Here is a 22,808-nt window from a genome sequence, read left to right on the forward strand (position 1 = left end):
TTTTAAAAGACAAACATAATCAGAAGGCCAACTTTTCAAAATTGCTGCTTAAAGACCAACAAATTAGCTAGAAGGGAGGGATAAAAAGGAATAACCTCTGTTCAAATAATAAATCTACAAAGTCCCCTGCCACAAAAAAGCAGATCCTTGTAGTTTTGGTCTCTTCCCATGAGATAATAACCAGCTTGCTAAAAATGGGAAAGGCACCCCCACACACACCATCCCCAAGAGGGGAAAAACATCCACCCAAACAGCTTCTATTTGTTTTTACCATATATTCCAGGGGTATATATGGGGTTTTTTTTTTGTTTGTTTTTACATTTATACAGTTTACATTGCTTGACCCATAAATAACACTTGTAAGATTAATAGGGCCATAGTTTTAAAGGGTATTTACATAGCCCCACCATGCATACAGAGCCTTTTTAATATTGAAAAATCAAAAAAATTGAACTTTCCATCACTAGGCAATATAAATTTGACCATCTACACTTATAAACCCTGACTAAAATACAAGCAATCATTTCATCCATAAATGCTGTTTCTGGTTCCCTAACAAATCTAGCACTGCAGTGTAACAAACATCTTGCAATTCAGGGATATAAAAATATCAGCTTTAAAATCTGAACTGTACAGTATGTACATTAGTATTTGCACCGTTAAATAAGGAAAACACTTAAGTCTATGAAATACTACATTATAAATAGCAATTTTTTTTTTTTCCAATCTGTAGCTGGAACTAATACAATGTTCACCTGGCTAAAGAGGATTGAAAGGGACAAGGTGGCCTCATAGGATGGGACGCACAGTGTTGGCTGGGTCAGTGTGACTACGTGCATGCCGCACTACCAGACAGACCGATCAGGACCTGCGCCAACCTGGTGTAGACGAACGACAAACACTATTGCTTTACAAAGGTGGCTGAAGTTCTCCATTGTCTAAAATCAATACCTCTGTCCAATCACCTCTCAACAGTTTCTTGAGGGTTCTCTTTGAGGATTGGAGACCAAAGCAGCTATGTGAAACCATAATGGCACCTGAGAGGCACAAAGATGTCACAGCAACCTGGCACCATCCAAGGAGGGTAAACTGGAGAAATCACACCTTCCAAATGTTAATCTGTAAACGGCAGTCAGGGGCTCATTTACATGGGCAAAGCACTTTAAACTATTTTAGCAACTTTCCTATGGAAGAAAAAGATACGATTCAAGATGGTTAATGGCTAAGTTTAAGTATGACCTCCACAGCTACTAGGTTAAGAAATAATACAGTTTTTGCCCTTGTGTCCCTTTTTCTTCTTGGATTTAGTTGTCCTCGGACCAAACTGAGGAGTGGGGAGGGCCGAAGTTGGACTAGAAAGGTCGTCTGTATAGTAGGCGTATCTCTGTGGCCGGGGTTGAGGAATTGGTTGTCCAAGAAAATATCCTTCTTCTTCCGAGTCGGAGGAGGAGGTGGAGGAGGAACACCAGGAGTCGTCATCCTCACCGTAGAGTCCCAGGAAGCGATGCACTTCCGGGTTCTGCAGCGCATAATCGGAAGTGGCGTGGGCGTACCGGCCGTAGAGCTCCGCATTCTGGATGTACGCTTGGATCTCCCGGGCGCTTTTATTCTGTATAAACTTCTCATAGTTATCGGGGGTGTACAGCCGCAGCCTGTCCTTGGGAGAGTATTTTCTTTCTGTGACAAGATTCAGGGCGTTGTCAGAGCGGGACTTCCTACTTCTCCTGCGGCGATGGTGATGAGACCTGGATCCCCTCTCTTCAAAGTGGTAGACCCGTCTCCGAGTCCTCTCACTCATTGGAGGCTGCCGGATTTCGATGTTGTCATAGTTTCCATTGTCGATGACGTCATCTGAAAATTTGACCTGCTGTGGTCTGGATTGAGACTTGGACCTTCTGAGCACTGGCAGATGTACTGGTTTCTCCTCAGGCATGATTTTCTCTGGACACAACTCTGAACTTAGACTCTTTAAGGATTCTGCACTCCTGTGCAGCATGGAAGAGTTCAAAGTCCCCATATTGCTCATTTTCTCACAATCTTCTGCCTCTATTTCCTCAAAGTTTTGCAGAGAATATAATGATGGCCTCGGCTTACTTTCTCCATCCACCGAAGCCCCTAGAAGAAAAGCCAAGACAAGATGTGATTCTCAATAATCCTAATATTCTGACAATTATTACAAACAAGCTACTGAAAGGGAGGAAGCATTTCAAAGAAAATTCTCCCAAATTTCAGTATTTGATTAACACCCACAAGGTAAACTCAGCATGCATATATAATTGAGAGAAGGTATGAACTTTGTTACTGGTACAAGATACAAGGGTATAGCCTCTCAGAGGTCCAGTTGTTTTGGAGCCAAACAGTTATAGCACATGTCATGAGCAGCAATAATTTAAAAGCTCTTCATAAACATCCCATCAATAGTTTATTTACATGATTATGTCAGACATGCCTGCCTCTCAATCTATTAAAGCCAGACTGCTTTACTTGAACATTTCTCAAATCAGTCTCTTCTGCATGGCCACCATTATGGTCCTCCTCTTACACATGGACTAGTCTTCCTCACTTTATACCTTGATAGTGGTCAGCAAACTACAGCTCAAAGGCCACATCTGGCCCACAGCCTATTTCTGGATAGAGTTTCATTGGAATACAGCCACACCTATTCGCTTACATGTTATCTATGGTTGCTTTCTACGGTGGCAGAGTTGAGTAGTTGCAACAGAGACAGTATGGCCCAAAAAGTACTATCTAGCCCTTTACGGAAGAGGTTTCCAACCCCTGGCCTAGATCGTCATCCAGTCTTCTTCCCCTTCATCCCATAAAATAAGATTTTGAAACTTTTCTCAACTGAAAAGTTTCAAACTTTTGAAACTTTTCTCCAATTTAAATAGGGTCCAGGCAAGTTAAGATAGTGAACAGAGCCCAGCAGACTGGAAGTGACAGTAGGGACTGGAGTGGACTATTGTCAAGTGGGGACTACGTAACTAAACGTAGTTTCTAAAGGGAGCCTGTTGTTCAGCCCATATTGTCAAGGAACATCCAGCCCTAACACTTTGTGTACTAAATGATGTCTATTTCTGACATGAAATGTTAAAACGCCTAACACAGGATCTAGAAAACAGGAAGTGCTCAATAATCTAGTCTCATCCACCATTCCTCAACTCCCCTTTACAAGTCCAACAGAAACAAGAAGGTCGCTGTCTTACCCTCCTTGCCACTGCAGCACCTGCCACAGGGTCCTTCCTGGCAGTGGCCAGCTGCTAAAGCCTTTCCTGTCTGTATTACAGTAACATAACCTTTAGGAAAGGACTGAATGTCATTAGTTTGACTATAAAACTAGCTATGCAACAGCAATTTCTGGATCCAAAGATTTATTGCAAATATGAGATCTAGTAGGGCTCAGTTTTAGGCTTGAACTTGCTTTTAAAAACCTCTGTACTGTGAGGCATTTAGCTTCTGGTAATTCAAGTTTCCTCATTTAGAAATTACAATACAGCTCGGGGTCATTTTAAGGATACAAAATTACTCTACACAGCTCGGGGTCATTTTAAGGATAAAATGTTGATAACTGGTATGAATGTGCTTTGAAAACATTAAAATGAAATTATTTTGTAATCTGGATAAAAAACATTCCGCTATTTTTTTTTTACCTATCTGTTACTACATGGCAATTCAGGGAAATACAAAAAATGTTGAGCTGTGAGCTGACTGTGTGCGGATTGATTTTAATAACTTGAAATTCAGACAGCACAATCGAAGAATATCGTATCTTTCAGACACAGATACAAACTCTATTATCCAAACAAATCAATTTTCTCCTCTTTAAAACAAAATAATACCTATTCAAAAAGATTATACTAAAATACACACACATGCACATGTGTTTGTTTTGCTTTAGTGTTTGACACTTAACGGAAACTCCTTCCTTACCTTGGTCTACAGTTTTAATTAACATAGCTGCTGCTGGTGCTGAACTATAATTTTCAGAACAGATTTTATAGTGGCTCTTCTTCCAACTATCTCATAATCCCTAGATTACGTACCTGTGATATTAGACAAAGCCAAGGAATCCATAGAATCCCGAATACTCTGCTCTGGTTTCAAGTCTGACAAACACTCCAGGGAATCTTCATACCACTGAGTTTGATCATGATTGTATCCCGAAGCCCCATGGTCCAGCTCCAACTCCTGGAGCCGTCTACTGCTTGCAGGGCCTGGGTGGCTGCCATAAGCAGAATCTCCAAGTCCATCTTGTGACTGGGCCCAATACATATCAGATTGGTATTTTTTACTTGCAAGGCTCTGGTTATTTTGCTTTAACTCAGCCTTATTTTTAACCATGTTATCAGATATCCAATGCTCACTGGCTCGAATATCTATCTCATTGGGCTGCTGCTGAAAGAGGCTTTTATCACCAAACTTGAGGAGAAGCTGCGTCATATAATCTTCATGCTCGGCCCATTCTTCAGGGTCTTCTGGGGTTTCATGCTCTACTCTGCCTTTCCAAAAGTCTTCATTGACAAAACTTGCTCCCCGCCTGGAGAGACTCAGGTCATCCAATTTCCGAGAAAGGGTGTCATCGGCATTGCCTGAAAGGCCAGGAAACTTGTAGTTTAGAGCAGGAGACAAGAGGAGAGACTGTCTACACTGATCCGCTGACCGACTGCTTTTGCCCATCCGGACACTTCTTCTGGAGTCTCTTGATCGAGCGGACTGAAATGCAGAGTCGGAAGAATCAGAAGCATGGACATCTTCACCAAGACTGCATGTTTTTGAGCAATAAATCTGGCCTTGTTTGGGAAGAAAGGGACACCCCAGCAAAGAGGCTTTACACTGGGCACAAGAAAAGCAGGCTTCTGTAGCATGCCAGTGCTGCCCGTCGTAGGTCATCTGTGCATGGTCGACACCTGTTTTGAAAAAGGACAGAATAACAGGTTATGGTTCAATCTTTAAACAAAGGAATAAGGAACGGAACTGTGCCATGAGGAACTCTCAGAGATGATGGAAACGGTCCGTTTCTTATCAGGGTTGTGGGTCACACAGGTACAGTTAATTCTCATTAATTTGCAACATCCACATCTGCACATTTGCCTACTTGCTTGTAACCCCTAAATCAATGCTTGCAGAGCTTTCAAAGTCCTTTGTGGACATGTGCAGTGTGGTGAAAAATTTGAGTCGACGAACACACACGTTCCCTAGTAAGGTCAAACCGGGTGATGCTCTCTGGCTTGTTTCAGCTCTCGTATTTCAAACAAGGGGCATATTCGTGGTCTATTCAGTTTTCTTCAGATGTTTGTGCTTGTTGATTTTGCTATTTAAATGGCCCCCAAGCATAGTGCTGAAGTGCTGTCTAGTGTTCCTAAGCACAGGAAGGCTGTGGTGTGTCTTAGGGAGAACATACGTGTATTAGAGAAGCTTCGTCCTAGCATGAGTGACAGGGCCGTTGGCTGAGTTCAGTGTTAATGAATCAATAACATGTGACCAGGGGCTCACAGGAACCTATCCATGAATTTCCCCTACGAGCAACGGTTCATTGTTTGATCATTCAGGCAATTTCATAGACTATAACTCGCTCAAATAACACGAATTGACTATGCATTTGTCAAAACTCAGCAAACTGAAACATTTAAGATCTGTACATTTCACTGTACATAAATTATAGCTCAATTAAAATACATCCATAGATAATCATAAACAGACTTATGGGAATGTGACAGAGCAGGCAGGTCGGGCTATGGACTTACCAATATGCTCCCCACAGGTTTCACAGTACTCGGCATACAGAGACTCAAAACAGCCACAGCAGAACGGGCGGCCATCCTTCATGATATACCTCTGTCCTCCCAGGACCGTTTCACACTCAAGGCAGCAGAAGTGCTTCATGTGCCAATGGCGACCCTCAGCTTCTGTGCACTCATCAGCAAAAATTATCTTTAAAAAGAATATGAAACCATAGGATGACAGAAAATCCTTGTTAGCTTAGATAGCTAACCTTGTTTCTGATAGCCTCAACCTTAAATCTAACTGGCTTTAGCTATAAAACAAGAGCAGACGTTGAAAATGTAAAAAAACAAACTAAATGCTTGTTTGAACTTTATAAATGTCCAACCACTGTGCTATACACCTGAAACTAATACATAATGTTGAATGTCAACTGTAATTGAAAAAAAAATCATATTTTTAAAAAACAGAACAGATTTCTACATCGGAGATGATTAATCTGGTCATTATTTTTGCTCCCCAATCACACTTTGTTGGCATAATCTGGCAAAGACTATATTAACATAGAAATAATTTAGTGGCACATGTTTTAATAGGGAAAAAACTCACAAAAAGGGCTGTGGAGTGGACACAGTTAACAGCTATCCAGATGCTGGATTGTGTGAACAGCACTTGGTAGATACTGCTCCGTTTGATCTGGTGGCCATCCCCACATTTAAAACCTTTTTTTATGTTTTTGGTTTCAAAAAAAGTTCAAAAGCATACCACTGAAAAAAATCTTTAAAAAAAAAGTATAAAAGCAAAAACTGAAAGTTTACTGTCACTGACTGAAAGAGACTATGGAGTAAAAAAGAATGAATGCAATGAGGTACCCTGGATTGGATCTTGGAATAGAAAAGAGACACTAGAAAAACTGTGGAAATCTACATATAGTTAATGGTATTATATCAATGCTAACTTATTAGTTTTGAAGCATCTACCACGATTACGTAAGATATTAACAATAGGGGAATCTCGGAGAAGTGTATACAGGAACTCTTGTTATATCTCCAACTCTTCTGTAAGTCTAAAATTACTTGTATACAACTTTGGTTTGTTCCCCCTTTAACAAAAAATAAGATCATCTGCTATACACACTTCTTGTTTTTTTTCTCACAGTCAGTCCATCAAGGACATCCTACTTATCAACGCACAAAGACACTTGCTGTCTTCTCTTTCTTAGCTATGTATTATGCCACTGTGTGAATGTACAGGGTTCTCTTAAAAATATATGAACAGAGCAAAAGCAGGAGATATTTATATTTTGCTTAGATGGGAACAATGGAATATTGGCTTACTACAAGGTTATTTTTCCCAGTGTGAAGGGATGAACTTTTTTACCTCGTCACATGCTGAACACCGTGGTTTGAGCAGTTCAGCGTGGTGCCTGCCACAGTGAATTTTTCCATCCTGATAAAAATAGATGAGGTCGACCAGCAGCTCGTTACACGTGAAGCAGACAAAACAGGACGGGTGCCAGCATACTCCAGGGCCCGCGCGCGACGCAAACACTGCAATTTCACCTCCGTTTAGCTTCAGTCCACACTAAAAACAAAAGGATTTGAATTTAAAACGATCCTTCTTTAATGACTGGATTCTCAGCCTTTCCCACTTGACACTAAATCCCAAATTTGTCAGGAAAAGCTTTTATTTTTGTCCCCTCCTGTTAGTGATTAAGTAGCTCTTTAATGCTGGATTATGTGTGATTCTCAACTGAAATGAACGTGCCTCAGATAGACTTCCACACTAGACTGTTTCTAAGAATGGTTTCATCTGACTCCCATTAAGAGTGGTTTTCCTGAGCCAGCTTCCTGCTGGATACATTTCCTACTCTGAGAACGGCCAGTCAGGACCTGAATGTCTTCATTATGTCTCTGCATATTTTGAACACTAGGTGCACCTTAGCACCTCCCTCCATGCCCGGAGCCTAGAAAAGGCAGGATTTCACCCGATGTTTACACAAGGCCAGAATGACTCCCCGTCGTACACAGCAGTGTAGCCAATTATAAACATTAATCCCCGTTTAATAAAAAGCTAGGTTGCCTTTCTTTTTCTTCATTTTTGGAGGCTTTTGGGGCCCACATGCAGGCTAGCCCTCTCACCTAGCCCCCAGCCCACTCCATCCACATCACTACCACGAGCTACTCGTTCTAGAAAGGTCTACCTGCTCACACACAGCGTGCATTACTGCTCTGGACAAAAGTTTAATCGTTCCTCTTCCAAGTGCTTCTTTCTTCCGCTGAGCACTGAACACTTGCAATTCTTTTTTCTCTTCTTCACTCAAAGACTGGCAATACCGCACCTTCACAGAAAGGAAAACAGAAGCACCACACTGGAGCACACAGTCTCCTTCACTGATTCTTTACTTCCAGAGTTAGAGTTTCAGGAAATAAAACAGCAACTTTAGATCGCCTGTTCCCACAAATCCCCAATTTGAAAATGACACCATACCTTTAAAATGACACCAAACCGTACAGCCTCTCTAGCAAAAGGGAAATGCAATTTAAAGGAAGTCTTTTTAAAAAATATATGAAATGTTTAAACTCTTATCAGCAGACACTAAAAAAAAAAAAAAAATGTAGGACATTAACCTTTCTACAAAAGGTTTAAACTTGTTAATTGCCACTTTCACTCTACATTCTATAGGCACTCAACTCAACTGCAAGCCGGAGCGACCATAAAGCATTGAGTCTAGATGAAGGGGCAGGGCAATCTCAGGAATCTAGGCTCCTGGTAATTGGTGGGTGGCTGCAAACACTATAAAAACCAACGTGTGTTAAGTTTATTGCACTGACACCCCTTTCTCTCTCAAAGAATGGAGAGCTATATTCTGCAGCCAAATTTTAACTGAAGAAAGGCAAAAGACAGCCAGAGCCAGTGAGGAGCTGGGGTTTTATGAGAGGCATCTGAATGCTTAGTGTTTATTTTTGTAGCCTTCCTGTTATTTTACCTCATTATCATGTGGTGGCAACTGGTACAAAAGCTGTTTAATTCGATGTTTCTCTCCAGGGCTGTTAACATAAGGAACCTTTTCCTCGGGTAAGCAAGCAAAATAGAGCTGGATCTGAGTAAGAGATGGAGAGAAGGACATCAGCATACAGAAAGTGAATGCCATAGTTTTATTCCATCTTAAAAAGTTACCTTTCCCTTCAGGTACACGTTTTGGCCTCTTGTAGCTAATGAGAAGACCAGCTGAGCCAACTCAGCAGAACTGCAAACCTTCAGATAGCTAGCATCCAGCTGCTAAATTGCTCTTGAAGAATGTAATTTGTAGTGACAATTAGGGGCATCATAAATTACACACCATAAAATATGCACATCTAATGCCACTATTCCTCATCCAATCTCCCCTGGGGTCAGCCAAAGAAGAGTCCTGGGTGAATGCCGCAATGACCACACAGGCTGTGCAGTGTCCAAAATCCTGCCACTATACAAACACATTGAATCTGCTCTCTGAATTTTACACGTTACAAAGACAAAAGCTGTTTTGTTAAACTTTGTAAACTCTCCCTTATCAGGTTCTCTCCCAGCATCAGCTTTCTTTACTTTCATGGGTGTTATTTTCTAAATACCTGGAGTCAATTCCCCAAAAGAAACTGGAGGGGAGCCATATTGAGCTATACCTGGTTTGTTTTGCAAGAACTCAATTTTTGTTTTGTTTTTCTGTTATATTTAAAGAACATCTCTTAATGATGTTCTTTAAATATAGCAAAGGAAACTACAGTGCTGAGAAAGAATGAAAGTGATTCAAGGAAAAAAGACAGGAGATTAAGGAATTGGGGGCCTGTTTCAATATCTTAGTATCTCACGAAACGTACCCACCCTAAGCTATAAGAAGGGGTTCTCTATTAATAAGTAGTTTGTCAAACTATCACTTTCCGAACTGCTTCCCCCAACACTGCATGCTCTCCCCACTGTACAGCTATAGAAGCTTTTACCGTTATAAACACTTACTGAACACCAGCTACAAGTGTGCCAGGTACTGTGCTAGGCCATGGATGAGTTCCCGTCACACAGGAAACAACCATAAATCAGAAGCAACCATACACCCAGTCGGCACCTTTTATTTCAAACTATGCCTTGGCCCTCAGAATAATATCTATCACCAGCAATTTTTTTACAAGTTCATCATTATAAGGATATTAGGAAAATAAAAACAGGCATACAGAACGCTCTCATCTTCCTTAAATTAACAATACAAACAAAGCACAAAATGAGGTCTTTAATTTTTTTTTTCCTAATCCACACTGTAGTAACAGCTTCTTTTCTGTGCAAGGTTATCAAAGGTCAAATGTCTAAGCAATAACACTTCAGAAGGTTTCTTATAGCTCTGTATTTCCTCTCTTCCATTGCTGAGAACTGGCATGGAAACTTTCCTCTTTTATTACCTTTTTGTTGTTACTGAAGTTTTTAAAAAGGTTAATAAATTCCTCTCATTCTCTCCAAAGGGACTCGTCAGAAATTCACATCACAAACGCATATGCAGCCCTCTGTATTTCATTCATTCGGGCAAAAACAGCATCCTTATCGGGCTTCTGCATCCATGAGTACACAATGGACTGAACACTTTCATTGAGAAACTGGGTATGACCTTAAGTAAAAATGTAAAACTATCCAAAACTGAGGACAGTAGCATGTCAGTGTGGCAGGGATGCTCCATAAAATTTTTTTTAAAATTCTTTAAAAATCTGAAATGTCATTGAAAACCGCACACACAGGATCTTACTCCGGTTCTTACCTGCTCTGGCCTGAGGCCGGGGGGCACCCAGGCGTACTCCTCCAGCGCACAGCCAGAATCATCATCGGACGTGGAGCTTCTCTGGCACCCAAAGGCGAGTTTGCTCATCTTGGGCTCCATCTCCAAAGGCATAATCAAGTTAAACAGCAGGTTTTATCAGTCACAGGACATCAAACAATGGCTGCTGGGACAATATAAGGAAAAACAAAAATTAAAAACCTGAAGGCATTACTCTTACCCTCCAAGAGCTTTTATTGAATGCTTGTTTACACACAGCTGGGCCCAGAGAAAAGACCCAAATGACTAATGTCACCAACCCCCAAGTTCCCTGAAACTTAAACATCTAGGGCTACATTCAGTAACAGCCCCCTTACTAGCTCAGCATTTCAGAAAATGTCACCAAAACAAGTGTAGTTCTAGTTGCCTTTAAAAGATGCTTTTCAAGATGGAGTAGAATGGTTCATAGCATATTTAAGAGCAGGGGGAAATCTGTTTTCAAAATACTGTACAATGTGAGCTCATATTTGTGTAAAAATATATTATGCAGAGAAAAACTATTGGAAGACCACATCAAGCTGTTAACCATGGATATATCTGATTGGTAAGGTTAATGATTTTTTTTTTAAGTGCTTCTCTACACAATTATTCATTGAAAGTGTTCTCAAGAAAATTGCTTTGCTGACTTTCTAACGACCACAAATGAAATCCCTGTGAAGTCCTGTGAGTTGAAGAAAGAAGTGTTGGGGCTTCCATCTCCTCCTGCCTTGTCCACAACTATAATCAATGGCTCCAGAGACCCTACTCGGCTCCCCAAGTCCTAATAGATTTTCCCAACTGAGGCACCGCTGCCTGCTCAGAGTGGGTCCCCTGGGCCAAGCTGCTTAGGTTTCAGGTTTCTGATAACATTTTGAGAGACACTAAACTTAGTTTACTCATTGAGTAGAAATAGCACAGTTAAGTCCTTATATAGCACATGAAATCCAAGCATTTACTATCCTTGGGCTAAAGTCAGCCAGATGTTTACTGATGAGTTCCTTCAACAAAAAGTAACTGAATCCAAGCACTAGGTTAAAATAAAATCCAGTTTGGTGAACTGCATTTTAGCAGGCATTCACTGAAACGTTATGCAGCACCTACTATACATGACATGCTACCAGCCTGCTACGGGGCAAAGTTAAGATGGAAATCTGGCTCTGAATGAAAAGTCTCCTCAGGTGAAGAAGGGCTGATAAAGGTGTCAGATAACAGTCCCTGCCCTACAACCCAGGAACTTTGTTATCACCATTTATATTCTTGGAGGTTTCTTTTGATTTTAAAGAAATCATCCCTCATCCCAAGGCCCTAAGAAAAAACAAAGGTACAAAACTTTCAGAATCTGATTGATGCAGCTTTTCATACCTGCCCCTTGCCCTCCACCACAAAAAAGAAAGAAAATTATAATTAGTTAAACCCAATTTTAGAAAAAACAAGGCTCAGGGAAGGTAAGTGACTTGCCCAAGTCACAGCCAAAAGCCCAGAATCTAAGTCATACTACGTGCCTGACACATCAGACTATCCAAAAGTTCTGCCTTAAAAAAAAAAAATTCTCGTTTGCTTAAACAAGAGGGAAAAACCCAAATACTTTTCAGCCTGATACTAAGTAATTTTTCAGTGACTATCTCAGTTCAACTCTTAATACTTAGTATTAGAAAATGTTACGTATTACAACCTATGATTATTAAAACTTACAGTTTTTCTAGGCAAAGGACATAACACAATGAAAGTTGTAACAGTTCACAAATGGAAGGCCAAACATCCAATAGCTACAATCTTTACTAGCAGTAGGTGAGATACCACACAGTAGATATTATTCCAACAAATAAATTTAATTTCCATTCACCCTGAACAAGAAGTAAAGATGACCTCGATTCCTACACTACCATTGGGAGGTTATGACCTTTTAAACAATTCATCATTTCACACAGGTGCTAGTCACTCACGTCTTGACTTAGGAAAGGCTTTCTACACACAGGTACATTCCTCTTTCTCCTCAATAAAAAGAAGATGTGTTAATAAAAGTCAGAAAATTTCTTGGATCTAGTCTTTCCCTTTTGTTTAAAACAAACAAACAAACAAACAAAACCCTCCCACATATCAAAGGAAGAGAACTCAATCAGGTTAAGAATTCAATTAGTAACTCAAAAGCCTCCACCAGGAGAATGGGTGCCTTCAAAGCAATTTAACCTCAATCATGAAATATGCATATTTGTCCCTTGAGAAATCTGGCTGAGACTGCAGACTCTAAGGTACCTACTCTGCACAAACTTACAAATAACATAAATATTAAGTAGAACCTAAAACTTAAATGTCACTATCCTATCAACTGAGGGGAAAAAAATACCACACATTAAGACACACCATGGATTTTTTTCAAGGTAGCACAAAGACGCAGATTGCCAAAGATCTGAATTACTTCCACAGCTGTATTCCTTGATGAGCCTTTTTTAGAAAATGTACAGTAAATTCCTATGCTAATCAAGGTAAATCAACTTTAGCACGAAATGCCATGATCCCCTCCTCCCAATCGTCTGGATGTGCCAGCCACATCTCAAGCCTCAACTCTCACACATTCCTTCCAGCCTGTCTACAAACTACACTGAGGATTGTCATTCATCGACAGTGTGAAGAGTACAACTGGAGCAAGATGAGTGACCAAGTTATTTTTGTCACAGGCACGGCTTTCGGTTTCATTTGTTGGCACTCTGACAGCTAACATATTCCTTTGGGCCTCTCCTGTTAGTGTTACGGCATTTAATCACCATATGAAGCAACCCAATGAAGGCATATGTTGCTTAATAGAGGAGAAGAAAGCCTGAGAGTGATTGGTCACAGGTCAACTGTCCAAGGTCAGCAGGTTAACGAGCAGTGGCCTTAGAACTGGGCCTGTGATCTTAAAACCCAAGAATCCCGCACTGCATGGTGGGGGTGGAACCTGATTGAGCCAATTCCCTTTTCTTTGGTGAACTACCCATGCTACTGCACTGCAGGCATGCAAAGGACGTAACAGGATGGGAGACAGTCCACTTCGCCCAGAGAAGACATTTTAAGGAGAACGTGCAGTCAAAAAGGATTACAAAAATTCAGTGGCCTTATGAGTTGTTGGTTCAGAGTTCATTCTTTGGAGAAAGTCTCTCTTTTTCCTTTATATTAGAGGATAATGACTTACAATGACGAAACGTTACCTTTATTAGCAAGTTCTCAGAACTGACCAAAAAATAAACATTAAACATAGCATAACCTCTACTTAGCAGGTTGTAGTAAGAGATGCTACATTACCACTAGCTACTGTTTTTCTTTACCTGAAAGCAAAAAAAAAAAACAAACAAAAACATTTGAATTTGGATTCTTTTTCTTTTTAAATATTACTTGTACCTGTCAGCTGACCCAGAGAACATATTCTTAAGTACCATGTTTCCCAAAAATAAGACCTAGCCGGACAATCAGCTCTAATGCGTCTTTTGGAGCAAAAATTAATACTAAGACCGGGTCTTATAATAATTTTTGCTCCAAAAGACGCTTTAGAGCTGATTGTCCGGCTAGGTCTTATTTTGGGAGAAACATGGTATATCACTGTCTCATGCTGCATCGTATGAAAGCAACTGACTGCTTGTTGAGCATGGTTCTTGCGCTTGTAAAAAGTTAAAATGCAAATGATAAGTAAAATTATGATCTCACAAATATCCCTTGCATAGGCCTTTACATTACTATATGGCATTTGCTTTGACAGCACAAAAGAGGGGAGCCTAGCCATTACTTATGCTCTGGGTCATGATGAAAGGTCTTCCTAATGACATGTAAACATGGCTGTTTGGTCTGCCAAAATACCACCTTTCAGGCCAAACCTGAAACCATGGGTGAATTTAGATCTAATAGAAAAATTCCATTAATTTCATTCCCAGGTGTTGTCTCTTAATGATGATCATGTGAAAGAGAGACACAGATCAGGTTTACAAATAAGGTGAGTTACAATGGAACTAGAACTATTTAAAGTTGGGGTTATGCTATAGGGTGAAAGGTTTTTGCAAATTTGGGGTTTTTTGTTTTGTTTTGTTTGCAGAACCACTTAGATGGAAAAGACTGGCCCTGGCCTTTGTTTTGTGTTTTATTTATTTTTCTAAATTTTTATTTTGATGCAATTTCAAACTTCAGAAAAATCGCAAGAATAAGGAACTCCTATACAGCCTTTACACAGACTCAACAACAGTTCAGTTTGCTTCCTTTGCTTGATCATCCTCTTCTTTTTCACAAACATACACACATACTTTTGTGGGAACCATTTGAGAGTGTGTAGTTTTTGCATTCTTTTACCTAACCACAGTGAAATTAAACATATCTTTTAATAAAATGTTTATTTGAAAAAGAAACCCAAACAATGTGCAGGGCATCATGTAAGATGCTGGAGATAAATAGAATAAAATGCCAAAATAGTTTAAACCATCAGTATTCTATGATGACCAGGAGGCAGGTTTATTATCCTGGTCTTGAAATGCAGTAATAAGCTAAATGAACAGAATCATACATGAATAAACATTACACATTAACCAAATCTGTGCTAGTTCTGCCTCTGTGAAAGAAATGGTCAATGTAAGTATCATAATGCAGGAAAAAGTAAAACAGTTTTCAGGGATGGGTTTGTTCAGGCTCCAAACAGTCTGACCTGAAAGGAATGTGTAGAAGAAAGCAACACCTTTAAGATTGAACAACACCATCAAAGATGGCACTGAGGTCAACCACAGAGAACAGGTATTGGAATTAAATTCAAGCAGGTTATGAGTTATTTGTGGATATTATTTTGAAGAGAAGACAAAAAGCCAACTACAAGAGTCAAGGAGAGAAATGAATGACAAACAGAAGAAAGGGGATGGACGCAGGGAGGGGAGAAAGAAACCCAAAGTTGGGTATGACGAGATGAGAAGCTTTATTCTCAAAGACAAGGATTATCGTGGGAGAACCTCCACGCAAGCCACGCAACCCAAAGTGGAAGAGTCCTCCTTGGTCCTCTCTCTCCCTTCTTCCTTCAAAACAGTTAAGTAGCGACGTCTCACCATTTAAAAAGACTCAAAGACAAATAGCTCCCAGATGTATGACCTCTCCATCATATAATTGTCAAGAGAATATCCAACCCAAGGGATTGAGCAATACCTTGGGAATGGAATCAAGCTCTCAGCATTCAGCAAAACCAGCCCTGAAGTCGTCAGGCCTTTAACAAGCCACCAAACGTCTTGAGACCTGATTCTTTAAAAATGGCAACTATTTTCCTCCCAAAGATGATCTAAGGATATGAGTTTTAAAGAAGAAAAAAATTATATGAATATAAGGAATTAAAGTTATTATGGACATATACCAATTGGCATTGTTACTTCCCCTGTGACGACACAGATTTTCTTGAAACTGACCAGCGACATCCGGAATAAGAACATGTTAATAAAAAAAGACTGCATGGTGACATGTGAGTTTCACTGGTTTTTTGTTTGTTTGTTTGTTTGTTGAGTTGGGGGTGCTCTAGTTTCCTGTGGAGCAAACAATTTGGCCAAACCATTGGCCACCATTCCCAGCTCCCTTGGAATCAGCTTCTAATCAGTCCCTACATAAAATTTCTGACACTAGCATACATAGCGTCATGCACACACGCGCAGCATGTATCGCAGCATGTATGATGGTCTACAGAGCATGGCACCATCTTCCCAGTTGTCTTAGGTGGAGCAACAACCGTAAGCGCCCAGTATATGCTTGGCTATGAGGTGGCACTTGTTCCCAAATTGGAGTATGACTTCATTCATTTAACACAGTGATGTAATGACAGGTTCCTCATGAAATTTACTTTCATTTCATTTACACTCATTCACTCCATTCATTCATTCATCCATCCTTATATTTAGAGACCAGTATTGAATGGTTCTGGGAACTATCAAAAAGAAGGCAACTGACATTCATTCCATTAAAAGCCAGAAGTTAAAAAAAAAAAAAATGTATCCATCGCGATAAGAACATTTCCCAAATTCCATTATACCTTCCCTTGCTTTCTTTAATGGTGGTTTGTATGTAAATTATATGTGATTTAGCCTTTGGCTGATTATTTGTTCTCCTTTTGAGTAAAAAATGAACAGTAGAAAGAACACTGGCTTCAGGATTCAAGAAACAGCAGTTCTAATCCAGCCATCCAGCTGGGTGTGATCTGGAGCCCAGTTCCTCCCCTAGAATACAAGGGGCTCAAGGGCTATCTCACAATGCAGAGCCGAGGTCCAGAACTGCCCCAGATCCATGACTTTGAGATGGGTGACAAACTTTTATTGTTTTTTGTTTTTCTTCCTGCTCTCAATAGTTTGTAAATTGGGCAAGTAGTCTTTGAAAAACTTTGTCTAAAAGCCTATAGAATTATGCTGTAGAAAAGGACTTAGGCATTCCGCCCATAAGCACAGTAATCATTGGTTAAATAAGATAGCAAACAGTATTTGAAGATGTTATTCAAATTTAACGCACAGCTTTATTATTTTGCTATGTTATTTTGGTCACCTGGGGAGCATTTATTTTCTACTGAGCTGTATGCTGCATCCAGGATACCTAAGGATTATTATTTCAATTGACCTTGATATATACATAATCTAACCTTGACCATTTTTTCCCTAAAAAAACTTAATAGGTCAGCACAGTATATGAATATCCAGAGGAAGTAAAGAGTTGACAATTTCACTGGAAGACAGATTCTTCCAAAGAAGTAACAATAGATGGCAATGGTAGCACTATAACATTTTCAAGAATTATAGTTGATATCAGGCAGAAGACATAGGCAATGGGAAAGGACAAAAGGCGTGTGAGCAGGAGGGTGCCACTCTTGGTCTTAAATTAACAGGATAGTGATGGTCAGGAAACCAAAAAAGAGAGGGGCCTATTAACCCACTGTCACCAACAGAGCCTAAACATGGTGACTCAGGGAAAGAAAAAAGAACCAATAGGAAAGGGAGAAACTGGGTCAAAGGCAGTTTTGAGTTCTAGGTGATTGAAAGATGATGTACCGATAAGGAAATATTACATACACAAGTCAGAAGGGGAGTGAGGGGTTGAGGAGAATGAATTCAATCAGACACATATTGAGGTGATAACTATACATCAGTTCTGGTATGGTTCCTATTACTCATCATTTTCTTGGACCAAGCCACCAAATCAAATTAAAATCATGCAAATAGAAAACAGAATAATTTTCAGTGCCCGCTGCTGAACATGAAGTCTAAGGTCATACCCCTAATTACAAATACTTTTCCCAATGTAATCCCACTCTGGTTCCTACGTGAAGACTACTACCCTGGCATGGTAGGATCTCTATGAAAAAGTATTTCTTGTGTGAACATGCCCAGGGGAGTTAGAAACCCTTTGATCACCAAAAACCAGAACAGATACTGATTTGTGAAGTCAGTTGGCCTAACATTCCCTACGTGTCCCCTGCTGTGAAGTGTCATCCAGTGGCCCACAAACCGCTTAACAACTTCTTTGTTAAACTGCTTGTTAACAAGAAGATGCAGATCACACATACCCAATCAACACCTACTCTACTTCTTCCAGGCTAAATATGCAGGTGAATTAAATTTAACTACAGACTAATCTGGTATCACAGAAACCTGTCACACTTCCATTTTTTTCAACACATAAAATATACAACCCTTATGGACATACATATTTCCTTGTTTATGGTGTCCTTAACTGAAAACTTAAAAAAAAGAAAAAGAAAAAAAAGAAAACCTTAGACCTGTAAAAGCCTCAGGTATCAAAATGATTACAATCAAGATTTGAATTTCATAGTAAAGAGACGCTAAACTGTTATCTCTAAAGTTTTCACACACTCAAAGAGCACTCAATGCCTATGGTCTGCTCAAGAAAAAAAGTCACTGCCAACAGAGCACAATTCAGTTTTACTTATATTGAAATGAACTGTAAAGGTAACTGTAATAAAAAAAGATACATTTTATAAAAAATTAAACATAAAAACATAATGAAGGTATCTGAAGCTATTACTTGCAAAACTTTCCTTTACTAAAAGTACTTCATACCAGCAATTAGTGGCATTAAGCCATGTGCCCTTTGGCATTTTCTGTATTTTCCAGGTAAGCCTCCATCCAACTTGTACATTTTTCCAACAGCTGAGTGGCCTGTCACGTACCATCCAATTGCCAAGAAGCCATCCATTTTTCCAAGAGGAAATGTGGACTCTGCAGGGTTTCAAAGCATTCTAATTTCATGCACAAATACATTCCACGACAGTAAGACAGACTGCTTAACAAAAGGAGGAAACATGATGACAAAGCATGGTCCTTTGCCAGAGCGACGCTTTTTGGGGTCGGGTTATTTGGCTGTAAACCCGTATATAAAGACAAAATACAAAACGCACGCTGTGGTGTGAGGCGGACCACGCAAGGCACTGTTCTAATGAACTCATTATTTTCCATAATGGGAGACGCAGATCTTTTCTCAAAATCGTGTTCCAGTCAGTCGCCTATTGATTTTTTGAATTTCTATTTTCAACGGCGGCCCAAGGAAACGGCAGGCAGACTTGACTCCAATGTACACACAGACTCAGGTTTCACCCTGTCACCTGTTGGCTCCTGAACAACACTCCTCTTTGTGAAACTTACAGCATTCATTTGAAACAAGTTTCCAGAGAAAACACTTCAAGAAAGTGTTTGAGAAGTCACAAGACTCGAGTTGTAAAAACAAATTCCACACATAGCCTGGTTTATACTGACATAGATTAATGTGAAAAACCCGAGCTTTTGAAAAAGGGCTTGGCATGGGAGCCGGAGGGAAAGGATGTTACTTGGGGAAAATTCAGCGGCGGCTGTCGAGGCCCCGCTGGGTTAACCCATGCCCGCATCAGGAAGACACCTTGGAGCAGGCGTCAGCGCCCCCTGCGTCCCGCAATCCCTGCCGTCCGCGCGGCGGTGGCGGCTCGATCCGCCAGGGGGCGCCCCGGGCCGCGCCGGTCCCCGAGGTCCCTCTCTGCCTCCCGCACCAAGGCCGAGCTCAAGACCCAGTGGCTGGAGACGAACCCCTCCCTGGCGCCGACACGAGGCCCGTGGAGAAGAGGCCCCCTGCCCCCGGGGACAGAGTCGCCTCCGTACCCCTCTTACCCACCTCTAGAAGAAAGCCCCACGCCGCCTCTCGCCGCAGCGTCACCTCCAAGAAAGGGACTCACTCCGCGGCTGGACGGAGGTACCGAGTGGGCGAGGGGGCCCCACGTCTATGCCCCAACTTGCGACGAAAAGCTACCTCCCCGCGGGCGCGCACCGACGCGCGCACCCCTGCAGCCCTCGGCGTTCAGTCCCCGCCGCCCTGCTGCCATCAAGCCCCGGGACCCAGACAGCGGCTCCCACCTGCGGCCGCGGAGCCGAGCGCGGCCTGCAGCCCCTCCCGGCGCCCGCCACGGCCCGCGTATCCCCGAGCCCCGCGGCGCTCACTCGCCTCCTACCCGCTCTGCGACCAGCCGAGGCCAGCGGCCGACGCAGGGTGGCTCCTGAAGGAAAACAGGGCAGGGTGCCCTCCTGGTCACCCTCGCCCATCCATTTCCGGAGGAGACCCCAGTAGGGCGGGGACGGTGGGGCGGGAGCTGCGAGCGCAGGGCCCCCATTAAACTGCGGTGGGCCGAGCCCCCAGTCGCGATGCAACGCTGGCCTCGCCCGGTGGGCAAGGGGTCGCCATCGCCATCGCCCCCGCCCCACCGTCACCCACTGTCCTCCGGTCCGTACTCGTCGAGCCCCCTCTCGGTGCAACGCGGCGATTCTCACCTCTGCAGCTCCCTAACCAATGGTGGGGGTCCCGGCAAAAGGTCCTCCTGCTCCCCGGAGACCCTCTCTCCCCGCCAGCGTCGCCCACTCTGGTCGCCTGTGTTTGAGTCACCTCATCCAGGCCACCGCATCACCCATGCCCCAGCTCTGCGTCTCCCCAGGATCTTCCACCGCGGAGAGAAAAACCCTCGTCTCTGCTCTGCGCCGGCAGCCCGCCCGAGGCCGGCGATCTTCAAAAGTAACCAGAGCCCGCATTAAAAAAAGTAACCATTTCGCTTCCTGCCGGTCCCACCCTCCGCGGAGCGCAGCGGGCTGGGCGCCCCACTCACGATGCCAGCCCGGCTCTGCTCCCAGCTCCAGTCCGCAGGAGGCGCCTGCCGAGCCAGATCTCGCCGCCGCCCTCTTTCCAGGAACTGTCACTGCTGACCGTGCCCCTGGCAGGTCTCCACGAGGTCCCGCGAGCACGTTATTCCTCGAAAAGTTACCCACCCACTTGGCCAGCCTCGCGGCTCGAGCACCTACCTCTGTCTGCCGGCTCCATCGCCGCGAGCGCTAGTGAGTGGAGCAGCTGAGATGCAAATACCCCAGGACGCTTATGTAAACTTCCCCCTCCCGCAGGTGCACGCGCGGACCGCAAAACGCTGGGAGAATATGCAAAGCCACCTCTTAAAGAAATCATCTCCACTCTACCCATAACAATGATGTCAGCAAATGGAACGTTTAACCAAGTTTTCACTTGGAAGGGTTCATTAACATATGAATTCCCCCCTTAGGACTTCTCTTGCATTTCGGAGTGATTCCTACTGCTTAGCCCTAGAGATTTATTTTTATCAGTCGATAACAGCGAAAGAAAAGGAGCCAGATCACGGGATGCAGTTAATCAAGTACATGAATAAAGTTTTATAAGTAGGTTAAGTGAATATCATTCAAACACAAGAGCGTGCCCTATACTTAAGGATATTCTTGTTTCTGAGCTATTTCTAGGTACACTAAGAAAAAGTGAATCTTGGCATTAGGTATCCATAAAAAGGCCCAAGTAAAGCAAAAACAGAACCTCAAAGCAAGCCGAGAAAGAAATGATAGATTAGTAATAATCTGCAGCAGAGGTCTGAGTCTTTTCTGCGTTACAAATTTTAAGGTCTACAATAGCCTCCTTATCACAAGGTGATAAAATGCCAAAGGAAAGGAGAGAAAAAGAGGCAATATTTAAGAGTTTTGCCATTTTATAAAATGCTAGCAAATAAAAGCAACTTAAAATGGTTAGCAGTTCCTTTGGTATCCTACTTTAATTTTTTAGGTAAAAGAAAAGACATCCTTGTACCATAAGGATTCCTTGGGAGTCGTTTGCAACATATATGTTTCTACTGTGTACAAGTGAACAATAGCCTATTGTAACTGTGATTTAAAAATATACAAACAAGTTGCCATAAATAGAGCAGTCAAGCAAATAACTCTGTGGCCAATTTCTGTTATCTCTGCTGCAAAGCAAGACAGCTGAGAAGTTGCTTTTTCTGTTACTTTTTTAAAGTGGCAGAGACAAAAATAAAGTTGTGGCTCTGTTGGTAGGCTAGTTTGGAAACACTGATCCAGACAACAAGATTTGTAATTCAAATCAACTCTGCTGGCCAATATAGATTCCAGTTTTGAGGACAGTTCTGAAACAGTTCTAAGATAGAGCTCCTCTATCCTTCCGGTTGTGTGGAGATTTGTGGGAGGGTGATGTGGAGAACTTTCAAGGTTACCACTTTCCTCTGAGGAGCTGTGACATTAACCATGAATACCTAGGTTAGATTTCCTTTTTCCTATTACATTCTCTTTGGGCTTCCTCAGGGAAGCCATCAACTGACAGTATCTATAGGACAGATGTGCAATCCATTATTGATTTAAACCAAACCCTAAACTATCATATCATTATGCTAAAGGAAAGATCAGCCCAGCAGTGCTTTAAGCCAGGTGGGTCCTTTTGGAAACAGCTTTTAAAGGAGAGCTACACGTTAGCCAAGGCCCCAGAACCCTCTGAACTACAAACCATAGCAACACTTATCAGTATTAAATGTCAGCCATTGTTAGTGTGCTTCCTCTAATACAGTTACTTATAAATACTGTTGGTAACATTTTCAACGGCTACTGTCCGCTTTGCCTACTGTAAATGTTTTTAGTGATGAAGCAGTTTCGAGACTAATATTCAATCAGAATCCAATAGCCTTTAGTCTGGTCTGAAAAGCATTGTTATTGTCAAGGGTGAACTTACGCAGGATGGGAAGCAAGGACCCCGACCAACACCTTTTTGTTTCAGCCAGGTGGAATATTCATTGCTTACATATCACACTTGAGGGGAGGCTGAGAAAGGAAGCCCAGAAATTCACAGAACTTGATTCCCTCACCCCCTCCTGGTCTCTGCTCTACAGTCGCCTCCTCAGAGAGGCCTTCTCCAACCACCACCACCCCGTCCCAGATTTCATCCCTCCCTCTTATTGGCGCTATTCGTCTTCACAGCA

The 22,808-nt window shown here is 42.0% G+C and overlaps 1 protein-coding gene across 6 annotated transcripts in view; it reads right to left on the reverse strand.

The window, feature by feature from the left end:
• Positions 1-728: 728 nt before the first annotated feature.
• The window catches only part of PRICKLE1 (prickle planar cell polarity protein 1), a 102,820-nt gene continuing 80,740 nt past the window's right edge, over positions 729-22,808 (reverse strand). The window contains exons 1-8 of one of the 6 annotated variants that reach the window (XM_033118348.1): positions 20,833-20,847; positions 10,499-10,682; positions 8,711-8,824; positions 7,925-8,062; positions 7,102-7,305; positions 5,745-5,931; positions 4,044-4,907; positions 729-2,115 (exon numbers count right to left, since the gene is read on the reverse strand). In XM_033118348.1, the coding sequence (XP_032974239.1) occupies positions 1,256-2,115; positions 4,044-4,907; positions 5,745-5,931; positions 7,102-7,305; positions 7,925-8,062; positions 8,711-8,824; positions 10,499-10,630 (2,499 nt within the window). In that variant the 5' untranslated portion in view covers positions 10,631-10,682; positions 20,833-20,847 and the 3' untranslated portion in view covers positions 729-1,255. Of the gene's footprint in view, positions 2,116-4,043; positions 4,908-5,744; positions 5,932-7,101; positions 7,306-7,924; positions 8,063-8,710; positions 8,825-10,498; positions 10,683-20,310; positions 20,390-20,422; positions 20,492-20,832; positions 20,848-22,808 lie in introns of those variants that run through there. The other 5 variants (XM_033118350.1, XM_033118347.1, XM_033118349.1 and 2 more) reach the window with 5 other exon arrangements.

Source organism: Rhinolophus ferrumequinum, chromosome 10, assembly GCF_004115265.2.
Source record: "Rhinolophus ferrumequinum isolate MPI-CBG mRhiFer1 chromosome 10, mRhiFer1_v1.p, whole genome shotgun sequence".
Taxonomy (NCBI): domain Eukaryota; kingdom Metazoa; phylum Chordata; class Mammalia; order Chiroptera; family Rhinolophidae; genus Rhinolophus; species Rhinolophus ferrumequinum.